Source organism: Zea mays, chromosome 8 (genome assembly GCF_902167145.1).
Source record: "Zea mays cultivar B73 chromosome 8, Zm-B73-REFERENCE-NAM-5.0, whole genome shotgun sequence".
Lineage (NCBI taxonomy): Eukaryota > Viridiplantae > Streptophyta > Magnoliopsida > Poales > Poaceae > Zea > Zea mays.
The window spans coordinates 176,413,078-176,439,538 of NC_050103.1; the positions used below are offsets into that span (position 1 = coordinate 176,413,078).

At 42.3% G+C, this 26,461-nt stretch overlaps 2 protein-coding genes across 6 annotated transcripts; both read right to left on the minus strand.

Annotated features, from left to right (window-relative positions):
• Positions 1–2,106: 2,106 nt before the first annotated feature.
• On the minus strand, positions 2,107–6,766 carry LOC100272534 (uncharacterized). 5 transcript variants are annotated; one of them, XM_020541938.3, is made up of 6 exons: positions 6,286–6,766; positions 5,883–5,948; positions 5,452–5,592; positions 4,975–5,067; positions 4,780–4,905; positions 2,107–2,489 (listed from the first exon to the last, which is right to left on the minus strand). In XM_020541938.3, exons 1-6 carry the CDS (start codon positions 6,550–6,552, stop codon positions 2,247–2,249), a joined length of 936 nt encoding a protein of 311 aa, XP_020397527.1. In that variant the 5' UTR covers positions 6,553–6,766; the 3' UTR covers positions 2,107–2,246. The 5 variants fall into 5 exon arrangements, with proteins under 5 accessions (XP_020397527.1, XP_020397528.1, XP_020397529.1 ...); XM_020541939.3 differs by having other exon boundaries at positions 2,121–2,489; positions 4,780–4,896; XM_020541940.2 differs by lacking the exon at positions 2,107–2,489 and adding an exon at positions 3,788–4,091 and having other exon boundaries at positions 4,780–4,896.
• Positions 6,767–20,071: 13,305 nt separating this feature from the next.
• Positions 20,072–26,102, minus strand: LOC100280849 (AT-rich element binding factor 3). Its single transcript, NM_001153769.1, has 2 exons — positions 26,012–26,102; positions 20,072–21,029 (listed from the first exon to the last, which is right to left on the minus strand). The coding sequence occupies exons 1-2, from the start codon at positions 26,016–26,018 to the stop codon at positions 20,335–20,337; spliced, it is 702 nt and encodes a 233-aa protein (NP_001147241.1). The 5' UTR covers positions 26,019–26,102; the 3' UTR covers positions 20,072–20,334.
• Between the last annotated feature and the right edge of the window lie 359 nt (positions 26,103–26,461).

The following is a 26,461-nucleotide window of genomic DNA, read 5'->3' on the forward strand; positions in this document are numbered from 1 at the left end:
CCTTCTTCTCTTTGTGGTGAGAAGAGGAGGACTTTTTCTCCTTCCGTTTGGAGGAGTCCTTCTTCTTCTCCTTCCTCTTAGTGCGGGACTCTTCCGATGAAGTGCTCCCGTGGCTTGTAGTGGGTTTTTCGCCGGTCTCCATCTCCTTCTTGGCGTGATCTCCCGACATCACTTCGAGCGGTTAGGCTCTAATGAAGCACCGGGCTCTGATACCAATTGATAGTCGCCTAGAGGGGGGGGGTGAATAGGGCGAAACTGAATTTTACAAATATAAACACAACTACAAGCCGGGTTAGCGTTAGAGATATAAACGAGTCCGCGAGAGAGGGTGGAAAAACAAATCGCAAGCAAGTAAGCAAGAGAGACACGGAGATTTGTTTTACCGAGGTTCGGTTCTTGCAAACCTACTCCCCGTTGAGGAGGCCACAAAGGCCGGGTCTCTTTCAACCCTTCCCTCTCTCAAACGATCCCACGGACCGAGTGAGCTTTCTCTTCTCAATCACTTGGAACACAAAGTTCCCACAAGGACCACCACAAGTTTGGTGTCTCTTGTCTCAATTACAAGTGAGTTTGATCGCTATGAAAGAATCAAGAACGAAGAAAGCAATCCAAGCGCAAGAGCTCGAAAGAACACAAGCAAATCACTCTCTCTAGTCACTATTGTGTTGTGTGGAATTTGGAGAGGATTTGATCTCTTTGGTGTGTCTAGAATTGAATGCTAGAGCTCTTGTAGTAGTTGGGAAGTGGAAAACTTGGATGCAATGAATGGTGGGGTGGTTGGGGTATTTATAGCCCCAACCACCAAACTTGACCGTTGGCTGGGTTGTCTGTTCGATGGCGCACCGGACAGTCCGGTGCACACCGGACAGTCCGGTGCCTCCTGCCACGTCATCACTGCCGTTGGATTCTGACCGTTGGAGCTTCTGACTTGTGGGCCCGCCAGGGTGTCCGGTGCACACCGGACATGCACTGTTCCTTGTCCGGTGTGCCGGAGTGGGCGCGCCTGACATCTGCGCGCGCAGAGCGCGCATTAAATGCGCGGCAGAGAGCCGTTGGCGCGGAGATAGCCGTTGCTCCGGAGTCGCACCGGACAGTCCGGTGCACACCGGACAGTCCGGTGAATTTTAGCGGACAAGCCGTTGGAGTTTCCCGAAGCTGGCGAGTTCCTGAGGCCGACCTCCCTTGGCGCACCGGACACTGTCCGGTGTACACCGGACAGTCTGGTGAATTATAGCGGAGTCGCCTTTGGAAATTCCCGAAGGTGGCGAGTTTGAGCTGGAGTCCTCTGGTGCACCGGACAGTCCGGTGATCCCAGACCAGAGGGCCTTCGGTTCCCACTTAGCTCCATTGTTGAATCCAAAACTTGGTCTTTTTATTGGCTGAGTGTGAACCTTTTACACCTGTGTAATCTATACACTCGGGCAAACTTAGTTAGTCCAAATGTTTGTGTTGGGTAATTCAACCACCAAAATTAATTAGGGACTAGGTGTAAGCCTAATTCCCTTTCAGATTGCGAATGACGTATGGGAGTCAACTCAAATTTACACTAGCAAGGAAATGTTAGAGAGGGTAAAACAAATCAAACAAGAATCAAGGCGAGTGAACACGATGATTTGTTTTACCGAGGTTCGGTTCCAAAGAACCTTGTCCTCGTTGAGGAGGTCACAAAGATCCGGTCTATTTCAACCATTTCCCTCTTTCAAACGGTCACTTAGACCGAGTGAGCCTTTTCCTTAATCTCTCGGGTCACTTAGACCCCGCAAGGACCACCACACACTTAGGTGTCTCTTGCTTCGATTACAAGTCACTTGAGAAATATAAGAGAAAAGAAAAAGGTCAAACCAAGCGACAAGAGCAACAAAGAACATAAGTGATCCTCTCACAAGCCCTAATGCACTAGAGTTGATTTTGGGGCTTTGAGTGGATTGATTGTGTCTTAGAGTGTTGGGCTTTTGCTCTTGCAATGAATGGGAATTCAAAAATGCTTGGATGAATATGAATGAGGTGGTTGGTGGTATTTATAGTCCCCAACTACTTCCATAGCCGTTGGTGAAGGCCGCTGGCGATGGGCGCACTAGACAGTCCGGTGCGCCACCGGACAGTCACTGTGCACTGTCCGGTGCGCGCCACGTCAGCGCAACCGTTAGGGTTATGATCAGTTGACTGTTGGAGACATTTGTCTTCTAGCTGCACCAAACAGTCTGGTGCCCTCTGACTTCTGCACTCTGACTTTTGACTTGCACTGTTTATCGTGGCTGGTGACCGTTGTCGCGCAGAGAGCCGTTGCTCCGTTGGCTCACCGGACAGTCCGGTGAATTATAGCGGAGCATGCCTCCATTTTCTCGAAAGTGGCTGGTTTGAAGTTGTACGGCCCTTGTGCACCGGACAGTGTCCAGTGCACCATTTTTAGCACATTCAAGGCCTTTTGCTCCAATTAAATTGTGTCCATAACTTGATTTCTTTCTTGGCTTATGTTGAACCTTATGCACCTGTAAAACATGAATTCTAGACAAACTAGTTAGTCCATGTGTTTGTGTTAGTCATCAACCACCAAAATTAATTATAAGAAATGGTTAACCCTATTTCCCTTTCACATCCCCATCTCCGTGATTGAAAAAATTCCCCAGGGATCCCCACGAACGCTTGCGGGGGACGTTTCTTCCCCATCCCCGTTCTCCACTAGGATAAATACCCGACGGGGATCCTCGTCCCCGCTTAAACTATAATTAGGATGTACATCCTTTGTTATTAGTGCAAAACATTGCCACTTATACACACTGTCAGATATAAGAAATCATTATGTGTGCATAAAAATAAACGTAATTGTATAATGAGTGATCTCTTGCCAGGTAAGTATTTATTTTATCATTAACTATTACACAAAAACACCGTCACATGCAAATTTAACGGGTCCCCACGGGAAACGGGGATGGGGAATGCTCCCCGTCTCCGTCCCCGTTTAGCACCATCTAGGGACAAATTTTCCCATTTACATTCCCGTGGGAAAGAAACTTCCCCATCACGATCTCCCAATGGATGAATTCCTCATAGGTAATCAGGCATCGGGTTCCATTGCCATCTCTAATGTAAACCAGCCACCTCGGAGACTCCAGTTCTTCAGGTCCCGCATAATTGTTCAGCCATTCACAGTTCAGTCTTTATGAGCAAATAAAATTTCGTAGAAAGAGAAAGGGAAGGGCTTAGTGAACATTAGTTGTGTTAGAGAGAATGAGGACCTTGCATGACCTTCTTTAGCTCCCCTCTCAGTATCGACTACGACAGTTAAGCGTTGCCGTAATTCCTATGATAGTTCGCCGCTTCGTCGAAGTGTCCGTCTTACATATCGTGGTGTGTTTAAACATTTGAACATTGTTGGGATTGACAGGAAGACCAACGAGAATTCAATTCAAACCTGTGCAAACCATTTAAAGAAGTTGTTGCCACCAGACCTTCTAAAAAGGTCGTTCCTTTTGGGACTTTGTGGTAGAGATTTCTTTACTTTTTCATTAGATTTTGTGTTTATTGTGCTGGGTGTTTTTTGTTGTGTGCTCGTGTTGCCAGCATTGTTGTGCGCTCCTGTTACTTTTGTTGTAGTCCTTTTGGAAGGTTATTGTTTCCTATTTTATACCTTCCTCTTTATCAATATATTCGGCAGTTCTGCTGCCCGGTTTGTTTTAAAAAAATAGCTGCAGACGGTAGGCCTGTACTTCGATGTGTGCCAATCTCTGTTACGTTTTGGTCTGATGCTCTTTAGAGAAGTCTGAAGACAGAACCATTTTTCCTTATCTAAAATGAAAGTTGTAGATCTGCACTGAACTTAACGCTTATCTGATTCAATGAGTCACTGATCTTTTACAGCTGAAGAAATAAAGACCGAAGCAATATGCTTGCCTGCCTCCACTCTGCTGCCGAAGAAATTTACAGGTTTCTGTGTTAGTACTCCTATGTTTTACTATCTGTTATGAGTTTACTGGGCTAGCACCAGGATCTGTCTGCTTTCCAAAATCTGGATTTGATCTTGACGGGAAGGTGCTTCATAGCCATACAGCGATACAAATGGCAAGCGCGATGACCACCTCGTGTGCATTCCTCTGTATTAGAAGGCCAATGAAACCATGCACCAAGCAATGAGGCATGTGCATCTTTATCTTACTATAAGGACATGAATCGAAACCTACTACTATGACATTTTCTTCTTAAGGCAAAAATTGTTGTGCAGTTAATCTTCCAGTGAAAAAAGCAGTATAATCAAACTATTTAAAAGTCCTAAAAATTCTCATGCTTCATTATTATTCCACCAATATATCAAATTGAAGTTCTAATTTATCCTATGTTAAGAATATTTTATACAATATAAAAGATTAAACATTGACAAAATTTTGTCTTTTATATATGTTAATATGGATGGATTAGAACTTAAACTTTGATATATTGGTAGAGTAAATAATGAAGTACATCTATAATTTAAGAATTTTCATGATTTTTGGTAGTTTAATTGTACGACGATGGCACGAGAAACTTGATTGCGCAATAGTATTTCTTTTTTCTGAAAATGCTAGTGAATATCAACATGAAATGTTTGCATTTGATGTTTTTCTGTCAAAGGTTTGACAGCACTGTTATTTCAACTAACTTCAAAATAGACGGAGACCCAACAAGACAGCAGAAACGCAGAACCTCTTAGAACCAAACTCAAAGCAGTACTCAATTTTATCCAAATTCCAAAAAACTTAAATTTTCACACGCGAGTTAGCTGATAGTTTTGCTAGCTGGGCACACCTTGTCTCCTCGGCTGGCTTTCGTCTCCTGAGCAATTGCTAGGTGCTTCCCCTTGCATGCCTTTGGAAGCTTGCCGTCATAAGCGCTGCAGATGTATGCCTCAAAGTTCATGTAATCCTGTAGACGCTGAATCAGACTAGATTTCTGAATACATGAGACGACCTCAGTTCAAAGGAATAGAAAGGCGCATCTTACATCACCGAGCGGTTTGCCGTTGACGACCACCCAAGGTACAAACCGATGAGGAGGCTGCAGAGCATTTGTCTCAGCAGCATACTGGAGTACGAGCTGCATGATTCCAGTTGTTTGGTTACCCCGGGTTATGAATAATCAATTAAAAAAATTTATTTATTTATTTATTTTGCATAAATTGGTACTAGCATGGAGAAAATTTACTGAATCCTTATTTTTCCTTTTGTGATTTCACGCTCTGAAACGTTTAGCAGTACTAATATTTCTGAACTGATATATGAAGTAATTCAGTCATCATCCACTGTGGTGCTGGGACTGTTGCGAGATCCAAACAAAACAAGTCTATGATCAGCACTGTCGAAACAACACATGCTAATACCAAGATAGTTGCCTAATTCGTTTTCTAGGGAAAACAACTACCTTGGTGGATGATGACTGAAAACAGAACGACAGCAGGAAGTCTAACAACTTTTCACCCACCTGCCTTCCATACCCTGAGTTGTAGCAGTCAATAGCAGGTTGATAAGCGAGACCAGTTTCATGAAAGCAAGACTGCCAGGCGTCCCATTTCCGAGTCAGTGCTAAATGCTCAACGCATTGAATGAAAGGAAAATGCTGCTCCTGTATTAAGATAGATAAATAAATAATATATCAGAACAGTTAGTGCGTTTTTTTTAAAGTTCGTTTTCTGGAGGATTCAGCAGATCCACTGTATATGTCTGCAAAATTCAGTGCCTCATGTTACTGAATAAGTAAAATCTGAAAGATAAACTACATAATAATGAACTGTCAGAAATTCATAATGTGGTAAGGGCCTGTGGACACTAAAACGTTACCAGATGCTTTTATTTATCAGATATATTTCAGAACCATTTTAATCTCTATTTTATCTCAACACAAGATGGCATTACCGCGTCAGGCCATATTCTGATCACGCAAGCTTCTATAGCGTTGAGTTGGCACTCGTCCTCTCCATGCTGCAAAACAAGCAACTGACCATTAGAGTGATCTAGCTGATGCCTGTTCATCAAAGTTAAGTAGGAGTAGTTCATTACTTGTACTAATCTGAAGTGTGGACAGATAACATTCAATACAGAATGAGAAACCACTTTCGCACATCGTACTCCCCAATGCATTTAGCAACGAACAAACTGAATGCTAGTGCCTAGTTCCAGCCTAAAATCAGAGGAACCAAATGCAGTAGAGTAACCCAAACCTCTCAAACTTGCAGTTGGACTTCTTGAGGAACGCACATAGCCACATACCCAGTTCGAGAAACAACGAGAACGATACGGTATCAGGCACTGAACTGACCTGGCAAGTGACGGTTCCGTCGGCCGAGACACGCCCATTGCCGAAAGGGACGAGCCGCAGGTCAGCGATGGAGAAGATCCCGTCGCGGAAGATCCTGGAGAGGTCGTTCACGACAAACGCGGAGCAGAACGGGCACAGCGTTTCGTAGTAGACCGAAACCGGGACTCTCCCGGCAGCGCATCCCGGAGAGAGGCAGAGCAGAACGAGGAGTGGGACGAGGGGAAGACGACGTCGACGATGAAGAGGCGGTCGGGAAGCCATGGCCATGGAGCAACGGAAGAAAAAGGGCGCTCACTGTCTTGCTTTTAGTTTAGTTTAGTTTAGTCGAGGGCTACGATGATGGCCTAGGCGCGAGAGATGCTTTTCCTTTGGAGGGAAAGTTAAGGAGGGAGATGGATGAGGTCTGAGCAGATGCCGATGCGCTTGATCTGCTGCAACAAGGAAGATTTTGTTCGGTGGCGCGGGACACAGGAGTTCTTTTGAGTTTTGAGGACTGTTGCTTGCTTCGAATCAAGTAGCCCAGGTTTGATTCTTTCCCACTGCTGGCTGTTGTACATTTTTTCTTCAGAAGCCGTGGACGTGGGGTGTGGACGCATTCCAACTTCCAAGTTCCAAATCGGCTTCTCAGATGGGACATTCTTTAACCTTAATTTCGGTGCATAAAAAGTTTATAAAACGTTCCAACTTCATCAGCATGTGCTTTACCTTATCAAACGCTCCAAAAGGTGAATTTGGAAGCTGAATTCAGTTTTTTTATGATTTCTTAAGGAATGCTACACAAAATCTTATTTTATACATCCTCGTCCAATTACACAATTAATGCCGTTTCATTTTTATGTTTTCTTTCTTTTGTTTCTTTTCCGCTTCCTCCGGACTTAGAGCTAGTTTGGGAACCTCATTTTTAAAGGATTTTTATTTTTTTCAAAGAAAAATAAACTGATTTTTTTGGAAAAATAAAAATCTCTTACAAAAATAAGGTTCCCAAACTAGTCTTTAATTTTTTTTCATGCAATGTATGTTGTTGGAAAATCTTGTTTTAAGTGATGAAAATGTTCTAGAAAATCATGGTCACTGTGATGCAATGTATTGGACTGATAGTCACACCACACTTGCTTATAAGTTGCTCTCGGAATAAGTTCAAAAAGAAAGTTGACCTAACACTCATTTGAACAACATAGGCTTTATAAAGGTGTATGATAGGCCTACTAGAATGATTATGTATGTAGTGTCTTTTATTATGATAACAAACACTATTTTTTATCTTGTGTAAGTAGGGATGGACATTCGGTTTAAATGAAAAGTTTGTTCATTTTTTTTTCAGTTTTTAAAACAATAATATTAATAATTAAATTCTACTTCTACCCAACATAAGTACATCACAGTTCATAACATGACATAGTTACTGAGTTCAAACATAACATCACATCACATCAATATTCATAATTGGATCAACCTAAAACTAAATTTAGTTTGATTTTTCAGTGGTTCGGTTTGGATCTAGGGTAAAACCAAAGCCAACATTATATACCGAAGTTCACCAAAATTAAAACCGAACATCGAAACACCAAAAGTTCGGTTCGGTTCATTTTTTCGGTTTTGGTGAAAAAATGCCCACGCTATGTGTAAGCAAATACTACGTTGTCGAGGTAGGCTATCGTAATCGGCCTGACTATTTAGCATTTTACAAGGGTCAAAAATACTATATGCAGGAGTGGCATAGATGTATGGAACCAAAACACCTAGAAAAAATTAAATTGCATTCACTATTCTATTCGAAATGTTATCGTGATGCCTTTTAGACTACTAAAATTGTCAAATTGAAGTGGCAAAGTCTATACAAAATGTCTAACTAATTGATGTGGAAGCAAAAAATGGTTGTTGTTTCTTGTATGGCCCTTCACAATTTTTTTCGTGAACATGTTAGTAAAGATTCGAACTTTGTTTGTTTCGATCGTGATCCGAACTTTATACCAAAATTACTCAAAAGATATAACTAATATGTAGTCACTTCGTATGACACTACTATATAAGGAGCTATGTCATGTTATGAACCATAGTTCTTGCCGTGCTTGGAACTAGCATGTAATAAAAAACTACTATTCATTATGAAAATATTGTATTTTTTAAATATAGTTTTTGAATAAATATCAGCATAACATGTATAATATGTAAAAAAAACAGAAATATCAAACAGCCTGAAGGGCAAAATAGGTCATTGCAATTAAAACTTCGTTTGATGGATCTTGAGTTATTGTGTACCTAAACAGTTTACTCGTATGTTTTAAATCCACTAGTAAAGTTGGATTCATTTTTTTTTGTGAAGCTGTCCAAAACCGAAACTGAATCTGACCACGGGATTTCCCATAAGCAGGAACCCGAAACTGCAAACTAAGAGCATGGTCATTTTAATCTCAATCTATGTAGATTGGATAGAATTGAGTGCGTTTAAATTTCTAGCAATTTAAAATTCTTTTTATTTTTGTTCAATTTTTTTTTTTTGAAGATTCGGGAGGGGAAGCCCCTACTGAGATTTTATTGAAAAAAAAAAGAAAAGGTTACAACTTAGCCTGGTTACAAATGGTAATCTGAAAGATCTAATTAAACAGTTACAAGCATTGGAGTAAGAAAAACAACTCTTATGTCTGCCACAAACTCAGCCAATTCGGGATGGAAGTGTCAAAATTCCCATGCGCTGTGTGGATGATCAGCTGAAGCTCCTTACAAAATTCTTGCGTACAGTGAAGAACTGAGGGATCTTTATTTGCAAACAGCCATTCATTGCGGCTTTTCCCGATACTCCATGTCATGAAAATAATAACCTCCGTAGAAAAAGGAACGTTAAGTTGGTTTTAAAGGTTTGCTGAGGCCTCCTCTGGATTAGCAATTCTAGGGGTTATTCCAATTGAGTTTCAGCAAGCTTTTGCAAAATTACATCTGAGGAACAGATGTTAAAGAGTCTCCTCTCTTTGCCATAAACAATTCTTAAATGAGTAATCCAATTTATATTGAATTGGAATAACCGGACAAGAGCTAAACAAACCCATTTCGGTTTGCTGTGAAAAAAATGTCCAGCCTGACTGGCCTCTCGAGATGAGTTGATAGCTTGTCCTAGAAACTTACGTGATTAGATCAGGACTGATGAATTGAACTGTAGGGTGATACACCAAAAATAAGATGAGAAAGAAAAATGACAAAGGCATGGAGCCAGATCTAAGGAGATCTGAGATCTGCACATCACACCTTTCTTTACGCCCCTGAGAATGCTTTTTGTTCCCTTTTTACCCACACCATTTTATAGCTTTTCAGCAGGATGTTTTTTTAAATGTTTTGGTTTCTTCTTTCGCTTTTCAGCTCTAGCGCATAGAACTACACGAAGAAAGAGGTAATGGAAAATGTACATACATATAGTGCAAAATGGAGGGCACATATTTTCTAGCTCCATGAACATTATACTTTAGAAAAAAAGATACCGGTTTTTTTATTTGAAATGGATTGATTGCTGATTTGAAATAAATAAATAAGTTTTTATTATTTCCATAAAATAAAAATCCTTTGATACTAGGTGGGTTTCTTGTTTTGATAGTTTAATGGTAAAAGATTTACGATTTTAGGTGAGTTTCACTACACCAAAACTTTGAACTTCCTACGGCTTCATAACTTCCGACGGTTTCTATCAAAAACCGTAGGAAGTTAATAACTTCCTAAAGGCACTAGTTGCCTCTCGGCAGTTTATTCAACTTCCGACGGTTGTAACTGTAGCCTCTCGGAAGTTTATGTAACTTCCGACGGGCTCTCGGAAGGCGTTTAACTTCCGACGGGCTGACCCAAAGCTCTCGGAAGTTAGACTGCGGACCGGGCGTAGGGTTTCTTACGGCTGCGGACCGGGCCCCGCCCTGTTAACTTCCGACGGGCTGACCCAAAGCTCTCGGAAGTTAATTTTGTAAAGTAACGGCGCTGTCGGTTTTTTTCCCAACCCGCGCCTCGCATCTCCCAACCCGCGCCCCGCGCTGCCGCCCGCCGCTCCCCGGCGACCGCCCGCCGCTGCCTGCCCCGCCCTTCCCCGGCGGCCGCCCCGCGCTGCCGCTGTCTGCCCCGCCGCCCTGCACCGTCGTGCCCGGCCCCGCCCCGCCCTGCACCGCCGGCCCTGCCCCGCCGTGCCGGGCGCTCGCCGCCCCGCCCTGCCGGCCGTGCAGGCCGCTGCCCCGCCGTGTCGCCCCGCCAGCCCCGCCCCGCCGTGCCGGTCGCTCGCACGGTCCCGCCGGCCACCGCGGCAACACCGCCCTGCGGGGGGCTCGCTGCTCCCTGCGCCGGCCGCTACCCGTCCCGCGTGGCTCATCGCTCCCTGCACCGAGCGTCGCCTCTCCTCCACGCAGCACCATCTTCGCCATCGAGCTCCGCATCGCTACAGGTAACTTCCGAGTGTTTGTACTATAGTTTTGAATATTAAATATACTAACTTCCGAGAGTTAACTGTTTTTAAACCGTAGAAAGTTATGTTAATAGGGTTAATTAACTTAATAAGCTAGGTGGTGCATATAATTTAATTATGTTAGTCTCTTATTTGTTGCGTGCTAGTAATATTTTTGCAAAATTGTCGTATATGTGTCGCCCATTCCGGATCGGGCAGAGTCACTTGATACACATATGACTTGTATTAGTCCGGAATTGTCCCTTTTTTGGATAGCCTGTTAGTGGATGATAGAGCTATGGATTTATGACGATGACGGGTCCGAACGAGATTTCGGTGACATAACCCTGTTGTTCTCTATTACACCATTTATGGGCATGCAAATAGAGAACAACGGGGTTATGCTGCTGAAATTTCGTTCTGACTCGTTGCTCGTCATAAATTGTTGCTCTATCGGTCACTCATGGGTGGGTTTAGGAACTATCTTTTCCTATAGATGTAGTGAAACGATCGATATGCGTTTAGTACCGGAATAAATTTATGAATGATGTGTTTTACTATTTTAGCATCAAATATGGTGGGTGAGGACCGTCGATGGATGTATGAAGGTTGGCGCATGAATGATCCCTCGGTGGATTGGATAAGAAAGACAGAGGATTTTATTGATCGTGCTTTTGCTATATCAAGAACCGGCACAGATGTGCGTTGTCCATGTAGTATGTGTCGGATTTGTAGATGTCAAGACAAGAGAACTCTGTCGGGACACCTTTGCAAATATGGCTACATGCCTAACTATGAAGTCTGGGTGTATCACGGCGAGGACTTTCCCCGTGAAAATTCGCCGGAAGCCAACAACACTGACGACGTGGAGTACGATAGAATGGACGAGATGCTTGAAGATTTAAGGGAGGATCCTGATTTGGTGTTTCCACCAAATCATGAGGAGCCGCCTCCTCCAGAGGTTAAAAAGTTCTTCGACCTCCTTAAGGCTGCAGAAGAGCCTTTGCACGAACACACAACAGTTTCAGTCCTCGCTTTCGTGACTCGACTTATGGCTATCAAGTCCAAGTTCGTGTTCTCGAACAATTGTTACAACGAGCTCTTGAACTTAATCAGCGAAGTGTTTCCACCAAATCACAAGATGCCGAAAGACGTGTATCACTGCAGGAAACTGCTCTCTGGTCTAGGTATGGACTATCAGAAAATTGATGTATGTCCAGATAATTGTATGCTGTTCTGGAAGGATCATGAGAATGATAGTAAGTGTCTAAAGTGTGGCAAGTCGAGATATGTAGAGGTTAAAAATGATGATGGTGAAATGGTCACATCAACGGTAGCCCAAAAGCAACTTCGTTACATGCCTCTTGCGCCTCGTGTTAAGCGTTTGTTTCTTTCGAGGAACACAACTAGGCACATGAGATGGCATAAAGAACGTGAACGGGAGGACACTCATGTGATGACGCACCCGTCTGACAGTGATGCGTGGAAGGCTCTAGATGACTTTGATCCAGAATTTGCTAGTGAAGCGAGAAACATTCGAATTGGGTTGGCGACAGATGGATTCACACCTTTCAATACAAACGCGGCATCATATTCTTGTTGGCCTGTATTTGTTATTCCATACAACCTTCCACCTCATCTGTGCATGAAATATGATTACATGTTTCTTTCCCTAATTATTCCTGGTCCAGACCATCCTGGTAAAGGGTTGAATGTGATGATGCAACCCTTGACCGATGATCTCAAAAAGTTATGGAAAGGAGTCGAAGCATACGATTGCTACAAAAACGAGAGATTCACACTTCGAGTTGCGTATTTGTGGTCCATTCATGATTTCATGGCATACAGTTTATTTGCTGGATGGAGTTGCCATGGAACTCTGACATGCCCAATATGTGGCAAGGATACAGATTGTTTCCGCCTAGAGTTTGGAGGGAAGATTTGTTACTTTGACTGCCACAGATGCTTCTTGCCCCAAAAACACCCGTATAGGTTCGAGGTTAACACCTTTAAGAAGGGCACTATCGTGACAAAGGGACCGCCCAGACGTCTGAGCGGAATAGAGATTGAGGCTATGCTTAATAATTTGAAAGAGAATGAAAGTGGTGATGGATACATAGGTTTTGGAACCGAGCATAACTGGACACATAAATGTGGTTTATGGGAACTCCCTTATGTTAAGGCATTGATTCTGATGCATAACATTGACGTCATGCATCAGGAACGTAATGTTGGTGAAAGCATTCTAAGTACTTGCATGAATCTAGGCGACAAAACAAAAGACAATATAAAGGCCAGGAAGGACTTAGCAAAACTTTGTAACCGACCAACCCAAGAACTCGACAAAAATGGAAAAAAGCCACGTGCTCAATTTTGTCTAAAACCTAAACAGAAGAATGAAGTAATGGAATGGTTGAAAATTTTGAAATTCCTAGATGGTTATGCGGCTGGGTTTAGGAGAGCTGTGAACTTGAAGACAAAGAAAATAACTGGATTGAAAAGCCATGATTATCATATAATGATGGAAAGGCTCCTCCCTATAATGTTCCGTGGGTACTTGAAAGTCAGTATCTGGAAGGCGTTAGCTGAGTTAAGCTACTTTTATAGGCAACTTTGTGCTAAAGAAATAAAGAAAGAGGTGATGGAGAAGTTGGAGACAGAAATTCCTGTCCTTATATGCAAGTTGGAAAAAATATCCCCCCCAGGATTCTTCAATCCAATGCAACATCTACTTGTCCACCTTCCATATGAAGCTAAGGTTGGTGGACCTGTGCAATACAGGTGGATGTACCATATTGAAAGGGCTTTAAAGAAGCTTAGTTCAATGGTTGGTAACAAAGGAAGAGTTGAAGGGTGTATAGCTGAAGAATTCAAATATAAAGAGGTAGCAGCCTTCACGAGTGTATACTTTGCAGACGAGCACAATATCAATGCCCCTACATTGAGGTATCATGATGCCAAAGTACGGACTCACAGCAATCTCCAAATTTTTGAGATTGAGGGCAAGACTGTTGGAGCATCCACGGAATATCATCCTGAGCGCGAAGAAAAGTTGGACGCTTTGCTCTATATGTATGAAAATATGGATGAGATGACCCCATATTTCAAGTAAGATGAAATTTAATTTGTCATTTGTGTATCTATATAGTAATCGTGTTCCGCACCTCATTTGTTTACTTGTTGTAACAGAGAATTCCAATCGCAACTTAATGAGAAATTGTCCTCGAGGCAGTATGAAAACGCGCTTCGAGGAAGACATGGGAAGCCCAATTTCATTAATTGGTTGCGAGCTTATGTAAATAACCTAACACTCTTGTTCTACTTTATATATTTTTTTAGAAATTTAATTTCACCATCTGATTGGCAGTGTGACAAAATTCCAAATTTAGACGAGGACTTGCTTCAGATGTCTTACGCAATCGTAAAAGTCAGAAGCTACGGTCGTTACGACATTAAGGGGTTTCGTTTTCGTTCGACCAAATTTGAATGTACTCGTCCATTTGCGGCGACAAAAAATACTGGAGTTGTATGCAGGGCAGTCGATGATCGTGGAAGAGAGATGAATTATTATGGAGTTATTAATGACATACTCGAGTACGACTTCGCTGGGAGCAAAAATCTTAAGGTGGTGTTTTTCAAATGTGATTGGTTTGATCCCAATCAAGGGACTGTAGAAAACCAATTTGGCATGGTAGAAGTCAAACATGAGCTCAAAACAAGTGCATGTAGCAAATTTGTTCTTGCTCACCAAGTTGACCAGGTGTACTACATACCATATCCATCTATAAAGCTGGAAGCCACATGGGTAGTGTACAAAGTTAATCCTCGTGAACAGTTACACAACAAGGGTGAATGGTTTGAGGCGGAAGTTGAAGAAATTTACCAAGAAGATGAACTTCCGACCAATTTTAATATAGATACTGAGGTTTTGCCAGAATCGTTAGTGAGAGATCCTGAAGATGTAGTAAGTCCCAAAAAACGGAAACGGAAGTCAAAGAAGATAACATCTAATCGAAGAAGAAAACAATTTGATCCTGATTTTGAATACGACTAAAAAGTAATTATTTATTTATTGTTCATTTCAATACATTATGCTCATTTACTTTATGTTCATTTACTAATTTGATTTTGTTTTAATAACAGGATGTCTAAAAAGGTCAAGCAGCTCGCTAAGGGACTAGCGAGGAGAGCCTCCATTTTTGGGAGAAAGGAGGACTTAGTGTTCCAGGGCACTAGTTCAAGCTCGAGCAGGCGTAGAGCTTTGTTGGAGCATGTTCCAGAGTTGCAGGGCCAGCCAGTCGGTGTACTAAGGGATGAGGTAACCAATATATTTGTTTTGTAATGTAATATTTGTATGATTTCGAATAACTAAATTATTAATTTTGTTCTGTAGAATGAGTCTGAAGATGAGGTAGAGACAGAGGAGGGGATACAAGTGGAAGATGTTGAGGATGTCCAGGGTAGGGAGGCGGAGAGAGGGTGGGATGAATGGCCCAAGGATGCAAGTGGGTGGGTAGGAGATGGAGGGTCGGGAGTTGGGGGAGCTAGTGGAGGAGGTTCTGGAAGCGGGGGAGTTGTAGGGTCTTCACGGGTCCGGAAGCCACGAAAGACTAGTTGGGTCCCCCCTCCTAAAGAACCAGTTAACAAGGTTGAGATAATACCGTCTGGAGATGGGTAAGAGCATCTTTGCTTTGTTCTTATGTCTTACACATTGAGGATAAACAATTATTTTTTGATTTTGACAATTGTGCTTGTGTTGTTAGGGGTTGGGTGGATAGTAGTTTCACCGGCAAAGATCGTGTAAGGCAAGTAAATAAAGTGTTGGGCAATATCTGTCGTATGAGATGGCCTGGATTGGTGATTGAGAATGGTAATGAGGTCCCTGTCACAAGATGGGATCAATACGGCCTTGCTGTTAACGCGCAACATGGGAATGCGCAAGGTGCAGTTTGGCACGACTTCTGGGTATGTTTATCTATCTTCTTGCCAAGTTATCAGCTCAATGATTGATTCATATTATGGATTCTTGACTATGTTTTTTTTCAGAAACATTATAAGTTGCCTGATGGAGATACTCATACCGAGCATGCACACTCCGTGTTCCATAGGAACGCGGCAGATGTTGTTGCGGATATGATGTACTATGTTCGAATCCAGGTGATTAATCAAGCTATGTTGAGTAGTGAAGGACGACGTGCAGCCACTAAGAGCGAGGCGACACAGTATGGACTTTCTATGACTGAGCAAGATTTTCTTCAGGTAATTGATGTTTGTGCTTGTGTTAGAAAATTTTTTGTTGCTTGTATATGATACAATTACTTGTAAATGAATTGTGTTTCCGTAGCATTCGATTCCATGGATAGCCGCCAATGATGCTGCTTGGCGTGCCTTATGCCGTTATTGGGCTTCTGATGATTTCAAGGCAAAGTCTATGCGACAAAGTTCCAATCATGGAACCGAGTCGTATCACAAGTATGGAGGTGATGATCACTTTCGTTTGGCAAAACGAATGGTAAGTGCAATTTATTTCATTTTTTGTTGATTGTAGTTGACTTGCTGTAATTTCTGATTATAATGTTTGTCAAATGTACATACAGGAAGCTAGCAGTGGTGTAGTGCCCAGTGATGTTCAAGTATACCTGAGGGGGCACAGAGGACCAGATCCTGCAAACCCAGATGTGTTGTGTAGCCAAAAGGCAACGGATTGTCTGGTGAGTGTTTTGAAATGCTTGATACATTTTGTTCATATGAAATTTTGTATGTAAGATGACATTGTTCTTTTGTATGCAGGCTGCATATGGTGAGGCGATGTCTAGTCAGCATGGATCAGACTATGACTGGAGGACCGCACCTATTGATCCTCAGGTTGTGTATGCGAGTGGTGGAAAACCCCATGGAAGGTATGGACTCTACATACCTTATCTTGTTTCATCGGTTTAAGTACAATACATTTATTTTGAATCTGTTGTGATGTTACTTGTTTGAAGGTACTCGATGTTCGATAACGTCATCGACTCGAGCCAGGTGACGGTTCAGAGGGGAGGTTCGTCGAGGTCTGCTGCTCGTAGCTCCCGTCGCTCTACTCAGGATACTGCAGAAGTTGAGCGACTACGAGAAGAGCTTAGGCAACATCAGGAGCGGCAAAGGGTTCAGGAGGAATACTTGAGGCAACATGCTGCGCAACAAGAATATTATGCTACTCAGTTTCAACAACAGCAAGCACTGATACAAGTAAGTTCAAAAATATCTTTCATTTTAAGTTATGTATTGATTTAAAACACTGACATTAATGTGTTCGTCGATTTGATAGCAACTAGCACAAGCCCAAGGGATACAGATTCCGATGGCCCCCCCACCTCCACCTCCCATACATTTTCCTTGGCCATCACCTCCACCTCCACCTAGCGAACATCAGGTTTGCAAATTTTTCATTATTTACTTGTTATATTATGGTGTAACTTCATGAATGTCATTTGTTCAGGTATATGAGACCCCTCCAGCTACCTTGTCGGTGCAGCAACAACATGATGGCTTAGACTTTGTCGATGCGTTGTTCGCCAGTGGAGGTAGCGAGCATCACTTTTCGCTGATTCCTGATGCTGATCGACAGTAGTGGACTTCCATTCTGTGTTTTGTGAGACTTGAAACTTGTGTCTTGTGAGACTATTATGTGGATGTAACTTGTGTCTTGTGAGACTTGAAACTTTGTGGACTGTTCTGGCCAGACTTTTATGACTTTATATGTGACATGTGGTATATTGTGGCTTTTAAATATATTGTGGTATATTGTGGCTGTCATTTTTGTACATTGTGATATATGTGGTTGTTATTTTGATATATGTGGCTGTTATTTTGATATATGTGGCTGTTAATGTGGTGAATAATGGAAATTAAATTGCATTTTTTGTGCTGGTCATTTTAACTTCCGAGAGGAGAACCAAAACGGTCAGAAGTTAGCCTTCACACGGCGTCAACGCAAAACAAACGGCGTCAAACTTTAACTTCCGAGAGAACTGCCGTGGCTCTCGGAAGTTAGCGTAACTTCCGAGAGGGAACTTTGGCTCTCGGAAGTTAGCGTAACTTCCGAGAGGCGCTCGGAAGTGAGCGTAACTTCCGACTAAAATGTTACGAGAGCCAAACTTCCGACGGATTTATCTATCTTCCGACGGTTTATATAACTTCCGAGAGTTTAGCTCTAACTTCCTACGGTTTAGGCTCTAGGAAGTTAAGCATTTTGGTGTAGTGTTTAGCTCGGTCAGTTTGGAATATTGTACAAATGGCTACCGGCTTCAATCCACCGCATAATGTAGAATATATGTTTGGGATGACTTCTGGGCCTGAATAAAATACTGAAATCTGTGTTTCTACTTGGAGTTGCGGTCTTGTGCTGGGCTCTTTGGACCGGTAGAAACGATTTAGTGTTTGAGAAAAAACTCTATTGCTCTCCTTTGCATGTTATTTTGTCGGCGTCACATTGCCTTTCACGGTGGGCTATTCTACAGAGGAAGTAGGTTCGACCTATGGTTGTAACAGGATCACGAACCTTGGTGAGGGTGGCCATGGCGTTTTTCTCCCGGAGGCACGGGTGGCGATCTAGACTTCGGATCGGTTATCATTAGATCAATGTCTTTTTGGGTTTTTCTTAGTTGGCTATGTGCATTAGGCAGAGGCCGGAAGTTCTGTACCAAGGATTTGTATCCTGTAATGACTTGGTATTTTCAATATAAGCTTCCTTTATCTAAAAAGAGTTGCACGGTAAAAAAAAAATTCGACACAATTAGATTGCCAAAATAGGTTCTTCATTTTACTTCCGCGTTACAAATTGTAAGTCGTTTTAGCTTTGTCTTAAACCAATCTTGTCTAATTCAGATTAGAATTATAAAATATATATATTAAAATAAATGTACTATAAGTTATGGTGTGTGTCTAATTAATCTAGCTTAATGCTATAGATGTTTGTGTAATATTTTTTCTATGATCTCAGTTAAAGCTAAGGGCTCATTTGGTAGAGCTCCGCTCCTTAATTCTCTAGCTCCGAAAGTTGATTCTTTGATAGAGTGATTTCAAATAATTCTCTAGTAGAAGTGAATCTATCTGACGAAAATTGTTTGACAAGTAGTGTGTGAAGTGATTTTCGAGGAGTTGCGGAAAGCAGGGTTTTTTGGGTCCCACTCTCTATATAAAATATTGATTAGATTCACTCTACTCCTACCATTCGCTTTCGCTAGGAGTGAAGCCGCGGGAGCTCTGCCAAAACTCAGAACAAAGTAAAATGACTTGTAGTTTGCATGGAAGGAGTAGATAAATGAGCATAACTTATGTCCTCCGAAGTCCGAACGGGTGGTTGATTAAACTCGCATACAACGAAGATGGACATCAATATTTTAACCCCAGTGGAGCCATGCAACCACACCGATGGTCCCTTCCAATGCATTCAATTCTGGCAGTTTATTTTGTTTGAGCTAACAGCTAAGTATTGCTTGTAGCTGTTCTCAGAATCACAGACATACAGCTGAACATATTCACATGGCCTAGATGAGCCCTTTGCTTCTGAAGCAATCGACGGCCTTCCTGATGATCGTCGCATCGAAATGAACGAAACCAACGCCCAAATAGGTCAACTTCTTGGAGGCCTCCTTTGCTCTCATGAACCAGCCTTGTTTTGTCTTCCTTGATTCTGATGTGAAAATAAAAATGTTATCACCAAAACAAACATCCCTGCAATGCAAGCTTGATGCATCTTGTCAGAAATGGATCGCCAGTGAACTGGGGATTCAGCAGGGCACATATCAGCAATTCTATCGGCGAAGTCAACCAAGCGTTCCATGGACGCCAAGCACAGGTGCCGTCCGTCCCTGCGCATATGTGTTCTCATTCAACACAATCGCAGATTGCGCCACATCTCTGACATGAACCTAACCTGTGTAGAGAGCGTCCAACTCAAGCTCCCTGCCTGCTTAGCAGCCCTCATCCCTCCTCCTATTTCAGTCAAGCTCTGCTCTGTAAATAATACAGCTTACAGAGCAAAACAATGTTTTACACAACTATATGTGTGATCTTCTGGACATAGATTAAGTGGTCAATTTGCACTCTTCATTGTCCATTGCATATTTGCGATTCAGTTGTGTTGTTGTACATGACAATGACTAACCTCTCAGGAGCTGCAGCAGAATATTCAGACTGGTGGTGTAAAAAAAATGGGCCCAGAGTAGTCCCTGGATTTATCAGAACCAGCGAATTCCCACGCAGTCTTCTCTGCCAAGGTTTTAGAGACGTTGTAACAAAGCTGCACCTCAAGGCTCAAAGTGAATGAATCAGCAAGTCCTACCCTTCCATATAAGTATAAATGAAAAGATAGACACAGACATTCATATATATATATATATTAACTATACTACTTTACTGGTCTTAATATTATTGATGCTGTAACTTACAATACTTCATTATTGGCAGAGTTTAAGAAAGGGAAGACAAACAACCTCAAACTTTAAGCAGTTCACAGTACCAACTTCTTATTTTCGCGAGAGTATACAGTACCAACGACGAAAGAAAATATATCATAAATGGTCGATGAAGCCTCGTCCAAATAAACCGGCAGCCCAACTGCGATGACGGTGTGCAGCCGGCCGGCCCGACGGCAATCAGTTCTGGTTGTCGTCGTGCGGCATTGCCGCGATCTCCAGCTGCCTGATGACCGTGCCCTCGAGGGACTGGAGGTTGCACCGAACGATGGTGTCCACGAAGATGCGCGTCTCCTCGACGGTGTTCCCCGGCGGCACGTCCACCACGTAGGACTCGACGACCATGGTGAGCGGGCGCCCGTCCTGCGACGGCGCCGCCTCGTGCACGGTGGTCACGGAGCGGTAGTTGGCCAGGCGGTGGTCGCCGCCCAGGACCCGGAAGCTGATCACCCGCCGCTCGTCGTCCCGGATCTCAAGCCGCTCGCGGCTGCTCTCGGCGGGCAGCCCGGACACGAGCAGGAGCTCCCGCACGGACCCCACCTCGGCGCCGTCGCCGTCCACGAGGTGGCAGCTCCTGATGAAGCGCTTGTACCGCTGCGGCTGGTCGAAGCGACGCACCAGCGACCACACCGCGTCCACCGGCGCTGCGATGGACTGCACCATGGCGGCGCAGCATTGCCCCGCTGCCACAGCGTGCTCGTGGTGCCGCGCCACCTCGTCGGGCACGCCCGCGTGACCCGCGCACACCGCCACGGCCCTCCCGTTGGTGGCCACACGGCTGTGCTGCTGCTGTGACGTCCTTGAGGCTGCGAACGGCATTGTCGATCTGGAGCTAGAGCCTCGTTGGTGTTCTTGATCGATCGAGCTGTTTCTCTCTGCAAAGAAGAGGTGAAGATTGCATTACGAGAGTTATTTGCCAGTATGGTAATCGTTTGTAACGGTTTCTCCATAACCGTATTAGCCTTGACATGATTTAGGATGTTATAAGGTATTATCAGGCACGTTAGCACTGCCTTATCGTGTCGCCGTGCCAAGATCATGAACTAGACACGGTACGATGGCCATTGAACCATGCCATGCCATTGTGTACAACAGCCCGCATTGTTCGTGCCGGCCCTGGCTCGACGAGCGAGGTCAAGCCCAGGCGCCCAGCCGTAGCCGACACATGGTGTTCACTTCACACCATCGCTACACCATGTTTTCGCCTCTGCTCGGTATGGTGCCGCTGTAGTCCATCCCGGCAAAGTCGTTGTCGCTCCAGCTGGGCTCACTGTTGCGACGCCGCTGCTTGTCATTGTCGTGTCTGGGCTCGCTGCTGTGCCGCCACCGCCACAGATCCCATCACAGGATGTGCGCCTAGCCGTCGTCACCTTCCTCTATGAGGCAGGTCAACGAGGCCTCCGCGTGTAGGTGCACACAACTCTAAGAGCCAGTTTGGAAGACACAAAATCGGAGAGGATTAGAGAGTACAAAATCCTCTTTTTATTAAAATCTAAATAAAAAGGGGATTCTGGCCCCTCTAATTCCATCCGATTTTATGACTCCCAAACTAGCCCTAAGCGAGTGGGAGACATGGTTAGAGAAGCTGCATGCAAGTTAAAAGTCCGAGCAGAGCAAGACAAGATTCGGGATGGAGGAAACGCATCCAAGGATTGAAAATTATCGGGTCATCCTAATAAGCGGTGTCATGCCTTGCTAATTGACTTATTGGGATGACCTAAAAGTTAATTAGCTAGAATTATCTCCATTAAAATTATTACCAAAACTCTAGCTAATTGACTTCAAGGGGTGATACCTAGACTCAATTCATAATAATCACTATGGTTCTACCAAACACATATGTACAAAATTGTATTGCTTGGTCCTTAGAGTATCCTAACATGTGCCATCATTCAAAACAAGAACTAGTCATTTTGAAGCTTTATTTTGAGAAAGCCTCTGATAAGGTAAAGCACAAGCTGATGTTACAAATCATTGAAAGCAGAGGGTTTCCTCCAAAGTGGCGATCATGGACGAACTACTCAATTTTGAATTTGGAACCTCTGTTGTCATCCTCAATGGTGTGTCTAGAAACTTCTTTCATCGTCTTAGAGGTGTAAGGCACGGAGATCCCCTCTCACCTTTACTGATTGTGTTGGTTGTAGATTTCTAGCATACTCTTCTAAATTCTGCCATACATTGGTGCATTGAACCTTCTGTTTCCCCTTATTAGAGACAATGATTTGCCACCTTTAAATTATATATATGGCACTTTGATCTTCATGCAAGGTGATGTTAATTAGCTATCCTATATAAAGGATTTACTCGTCTTCTTTGGTGAATCAACAAGGCTCAAAGTGAACTTTGAAAAGTTTATGATGGTCCCAATTCATGTGCCCCATCTAAGCTTGAACTTATCACCAACACTTTAAGTTCTTCAATAGGCACTCTTCCTTTTACCTATCTAAGGCTCTCTCTAAGTTTGACCAAGAACATAGTGGCTGACTTTTGGCCTTTCATCACCAAATGTGATAGAAGACTTGTGTGCATTTATACTTTTCTAAGTCATGCTAGTAGGTTGGAACTCACCAATGCATTCTTCTCTACTTTCCTAGCCTTTGTTATGTGCAACTTTCTTCTTCCCAAGACTATCATCAAGCACATTGATAAGTTTAGAAAACATTTCTTATGGCGAGGTTTAGATGTTAACAACAAACAACCCCTAAAGGCAACTTGACAGATGATCTGTCTCCTCAAAGTGGAAGGTCCCACTAAACTTTTGAACCTCAAAAGTCAATATGAAAGCTTGATTTTTCGAGCCTCTACATATATTCTATAATGAAATAGATATTCCCTAGGTTCAACAGTTTGGGGGAAGATATTATAGTTGAGAGCACTTACCACATCCCAATATTACTTTTACAGGATCTTTTTGGTGGTGTGATATTCTCAACTACAAAACCATTTTAAAGGAATAGTAATTGTCTCTTCAAAGGATAGTGCATTTTGTTTTTTCTTTGATATGTGGGATGACAATGATTGGAGTCACTCTTTTCTAGAACTCTACTATTTTTGTAAAGATTGGAATATTTCTCTTCATGGGGCAACTTCTACTCCTTTACTACACTCTTATTTACCTCTATCTATTGAGGTATACAAATAATTTCAAGTTTTCTCCACTACCCTCCTTATAGTACATCTACAAATAGACAATGATTTGGAGATACATTTGGGGATCACAAATTTTCTCCTCAAGAACAGTTTATAAATTGCTTATATGATATCAACACATTCATCAAGCCTTCAAGCGGTCATGGAAGTTTGCTTGAAAAAATAAAAAAAATCTTCTTTTGCCTTATTCTAAAAAATTAGTTGAGTAATATAGCGCTTCTTAAATATAAAAACATGCATTTAGATTGTTGCAATTGCATCATTTGCTCACTAGATGTTGAAGTGGATCTTTTTCACCTTATGTTGGACTACCCTTTTGCTTTGGATTGTTTGTCTTCTCTGAATCTATTTATACTCCCTAATAGTGGTTATTTGGAAGTGTTAGAGATCAACTTCATCTTTCTTTCTTCATGGAGATTCTAATCGAGATGTGTTGGGCCATTTTGGATAATGCGTAATGACAACATTTTCAACAATATTGTGCTTTCAATTCCAAAGTGCAAGGTAGTTTTCAGGAAAGAGTTTGCTCTAGTTATTCTTAGAGCAAAAACACGTTATAATCCAAGTATCGATTTATGGCTACAAGCCTTTTTGTAATTCCTTAGGTTTTCATTTTGACTTTTTTGTGTCTTGAACTATGCACTTTTATGCTCTAGTTTTTTAAATAATTTTTAGTAGCCCATGTCCTCCTATTTAATCAAAATAATAGGAGAAATGTTTTCAACTTGGAGCTAGCAATGACTACCATGTGTGACATATTAATGAAATATGAGCTTAAAATATATTCATGAGTGCATAATGTTTTATGCATACATGAGGTATTTAATCACATGGCTAGGTAGATAAATGATTGATAACTACATATGCATCTAGTAAGATAAAAACAATGCCTTTAGAGCACCATATATACTATTGTCTTGATTGTGGTGCTTATATCATACTACACCATCTGATGAGTAATATTGACTGTGAAAATAGAAGCAAATGGAGGCGGAGAGAATATATACATCCAATTGATGTCAAAATTATTAAAAGGTTGCAAGGTGGAGAGGTAGGTGACTTCTCTCACATATAGCAGGAGATTGATTTTGATGAAAACATGCTTAGCATACTGGTCCATGTACCTTTGATCTTTCATCAAGTTTCTCAAGTGGACAATTTAGCTTATCAATTCCTACATGGATCACTAGTTGTAGTTTGAATTTGAAGGTCATGGGGTTTACCATCTTGTTAACTGGATGACTATTTATCTTAGAAAAGAGTATGGTCAGCTTGGTGTCCCTGACTTGAGACATCGTAATATTATTCCATTAGCTTCTTGGGTAAAAAGGTACGATTTGGAGATGACCAACTATGGAAACAAATCATAGACCTCAAATATAGTACTACAATCCCTAATGCCTTACATGTAAAGATACTAACAACTATCATCTTTTGGAAGGGTTTTGTTTGGATGTCTAGGTAGCTAAAATAGGGTACAAATAGAAGATTGGAAATGGAAAAGGATGAGATTTTGGGAAGACAATTATTGGCTAGACTCATCTAACCTTGGTATAAGTTTTTGGGACCCTTACTTTTGTACTAATGCATGGGCAGATTGCTACTATTGTGGAGTTGTGGAATGGGTCTAGACTTAGATGTACTTTTAAGGTATGTCAAGAGAGTATCTTGTTATAAATTAGGAGGATGTCATCCAAATTGATCCCATTATCTATTTTAATAAGGAAGAGATGAACTAGTATATGCTCTATTTAAGGGTATGTATCCATTGAAAGAACCTGGATGTATGAGAGAGAGAAAATCACAGTTAGGAACATGTTATGCTCTTTTATAAGATGAAGCTTGTGGAAATTCAAATAACTCAATTCTTTCTATGCAAGAAATTAAGCTCTTTGCAGTAACTATGGTGATCTATATTCAAACTGTTGGAGCAATTGTGCCCCTTGGGACACATGCAACAATACAAGGCCATCTCTAGAATAGAGGAACTCGCAAGATGGCATGGATGACTCCTAATGAATGGACCATGACCAAAGACATGTTTGGGAGCTTGGTCAGCACTAACACAATACATAATAGAAGAAAGATTGGCTAACCTGCAATTATGGCCTCTAGCACAATGTCATGATCTGATATCTTTGTAATCATTCTATACTACTAGAGGGAGATTCTTTTGAAAGTTTGAACTATAATGCTTTACTAGAACCATTTCTTGGTCATGATAAGTAATTTAATGGACCAGGGGTGCCCCTTCAAATTCTAAAAACTGGAAACATATGGATGTGTGTGGTAACAATGTAGTCCAACGTCCCATTATAAGATGTCTATATAAATTGTACTTAATTCAAGTATTTGTAATTTCAACCATAGCACTATTCCATAAAAATTGTAGAAAAATAAGAAAAAACAAAATGCAGTACATAAAAATAGGGGTAAAGGTTAAATAAGAGGGCACTTGTTTTCTATAAAAAATGTGATCCTTGACATGTAGCACTCAAGTGTGGTTAGGTTTTGGGATTAGATGTAGTGGCTTTAGATTTTGGGTGGATAGGGGAGATAGATCTGATGGCTATTGAGGTTAGGGGTATGGTCCCCAATCATAGCAACATCAAGATAGGTGGTGAGGTAGAAGTGACAGTTGGCAGTCAACATCCTTGTCAAAGAATTTACTAGCAATACGATTTGAAGGGTGTCAATAGTCCCATACCTCTCATAGATATCACAGCAAGAGGGACAGTGTGATGCACGACGGCGACGGCAGCGGCGGCGGCGGGGAAGACACCGAAGACCACAGGAAGTGGGTTTGGTATGTGGCAGCAATGGTCGATGGGGGAAATGGTGAGGGGGTGGGTGAATTGCGTGAGGAAAGTGAAGACAAGGAAAACGGTGGGTGGACGAGTGGGTGTTGGGGGATGAATGTGGATGGGAATATGGCTTGTAGGTATGCTCATTATGTGTGGAAAGGCAGGTTCTGGAGTACAAGGAGGGTTATTAGCATATCCGCGTGGGCGGCACTACCCACCACACACCTTTTATTGGGACCACCAAAGGATGAAGCTTTATTGGGCTTTAAATTAACAAGTTGTTCCATGTTGCTTGATAGTTATCCCTGCCTATGGTCTCTCTAAAAAACTGATTCCACTCTATGGGACCTTCA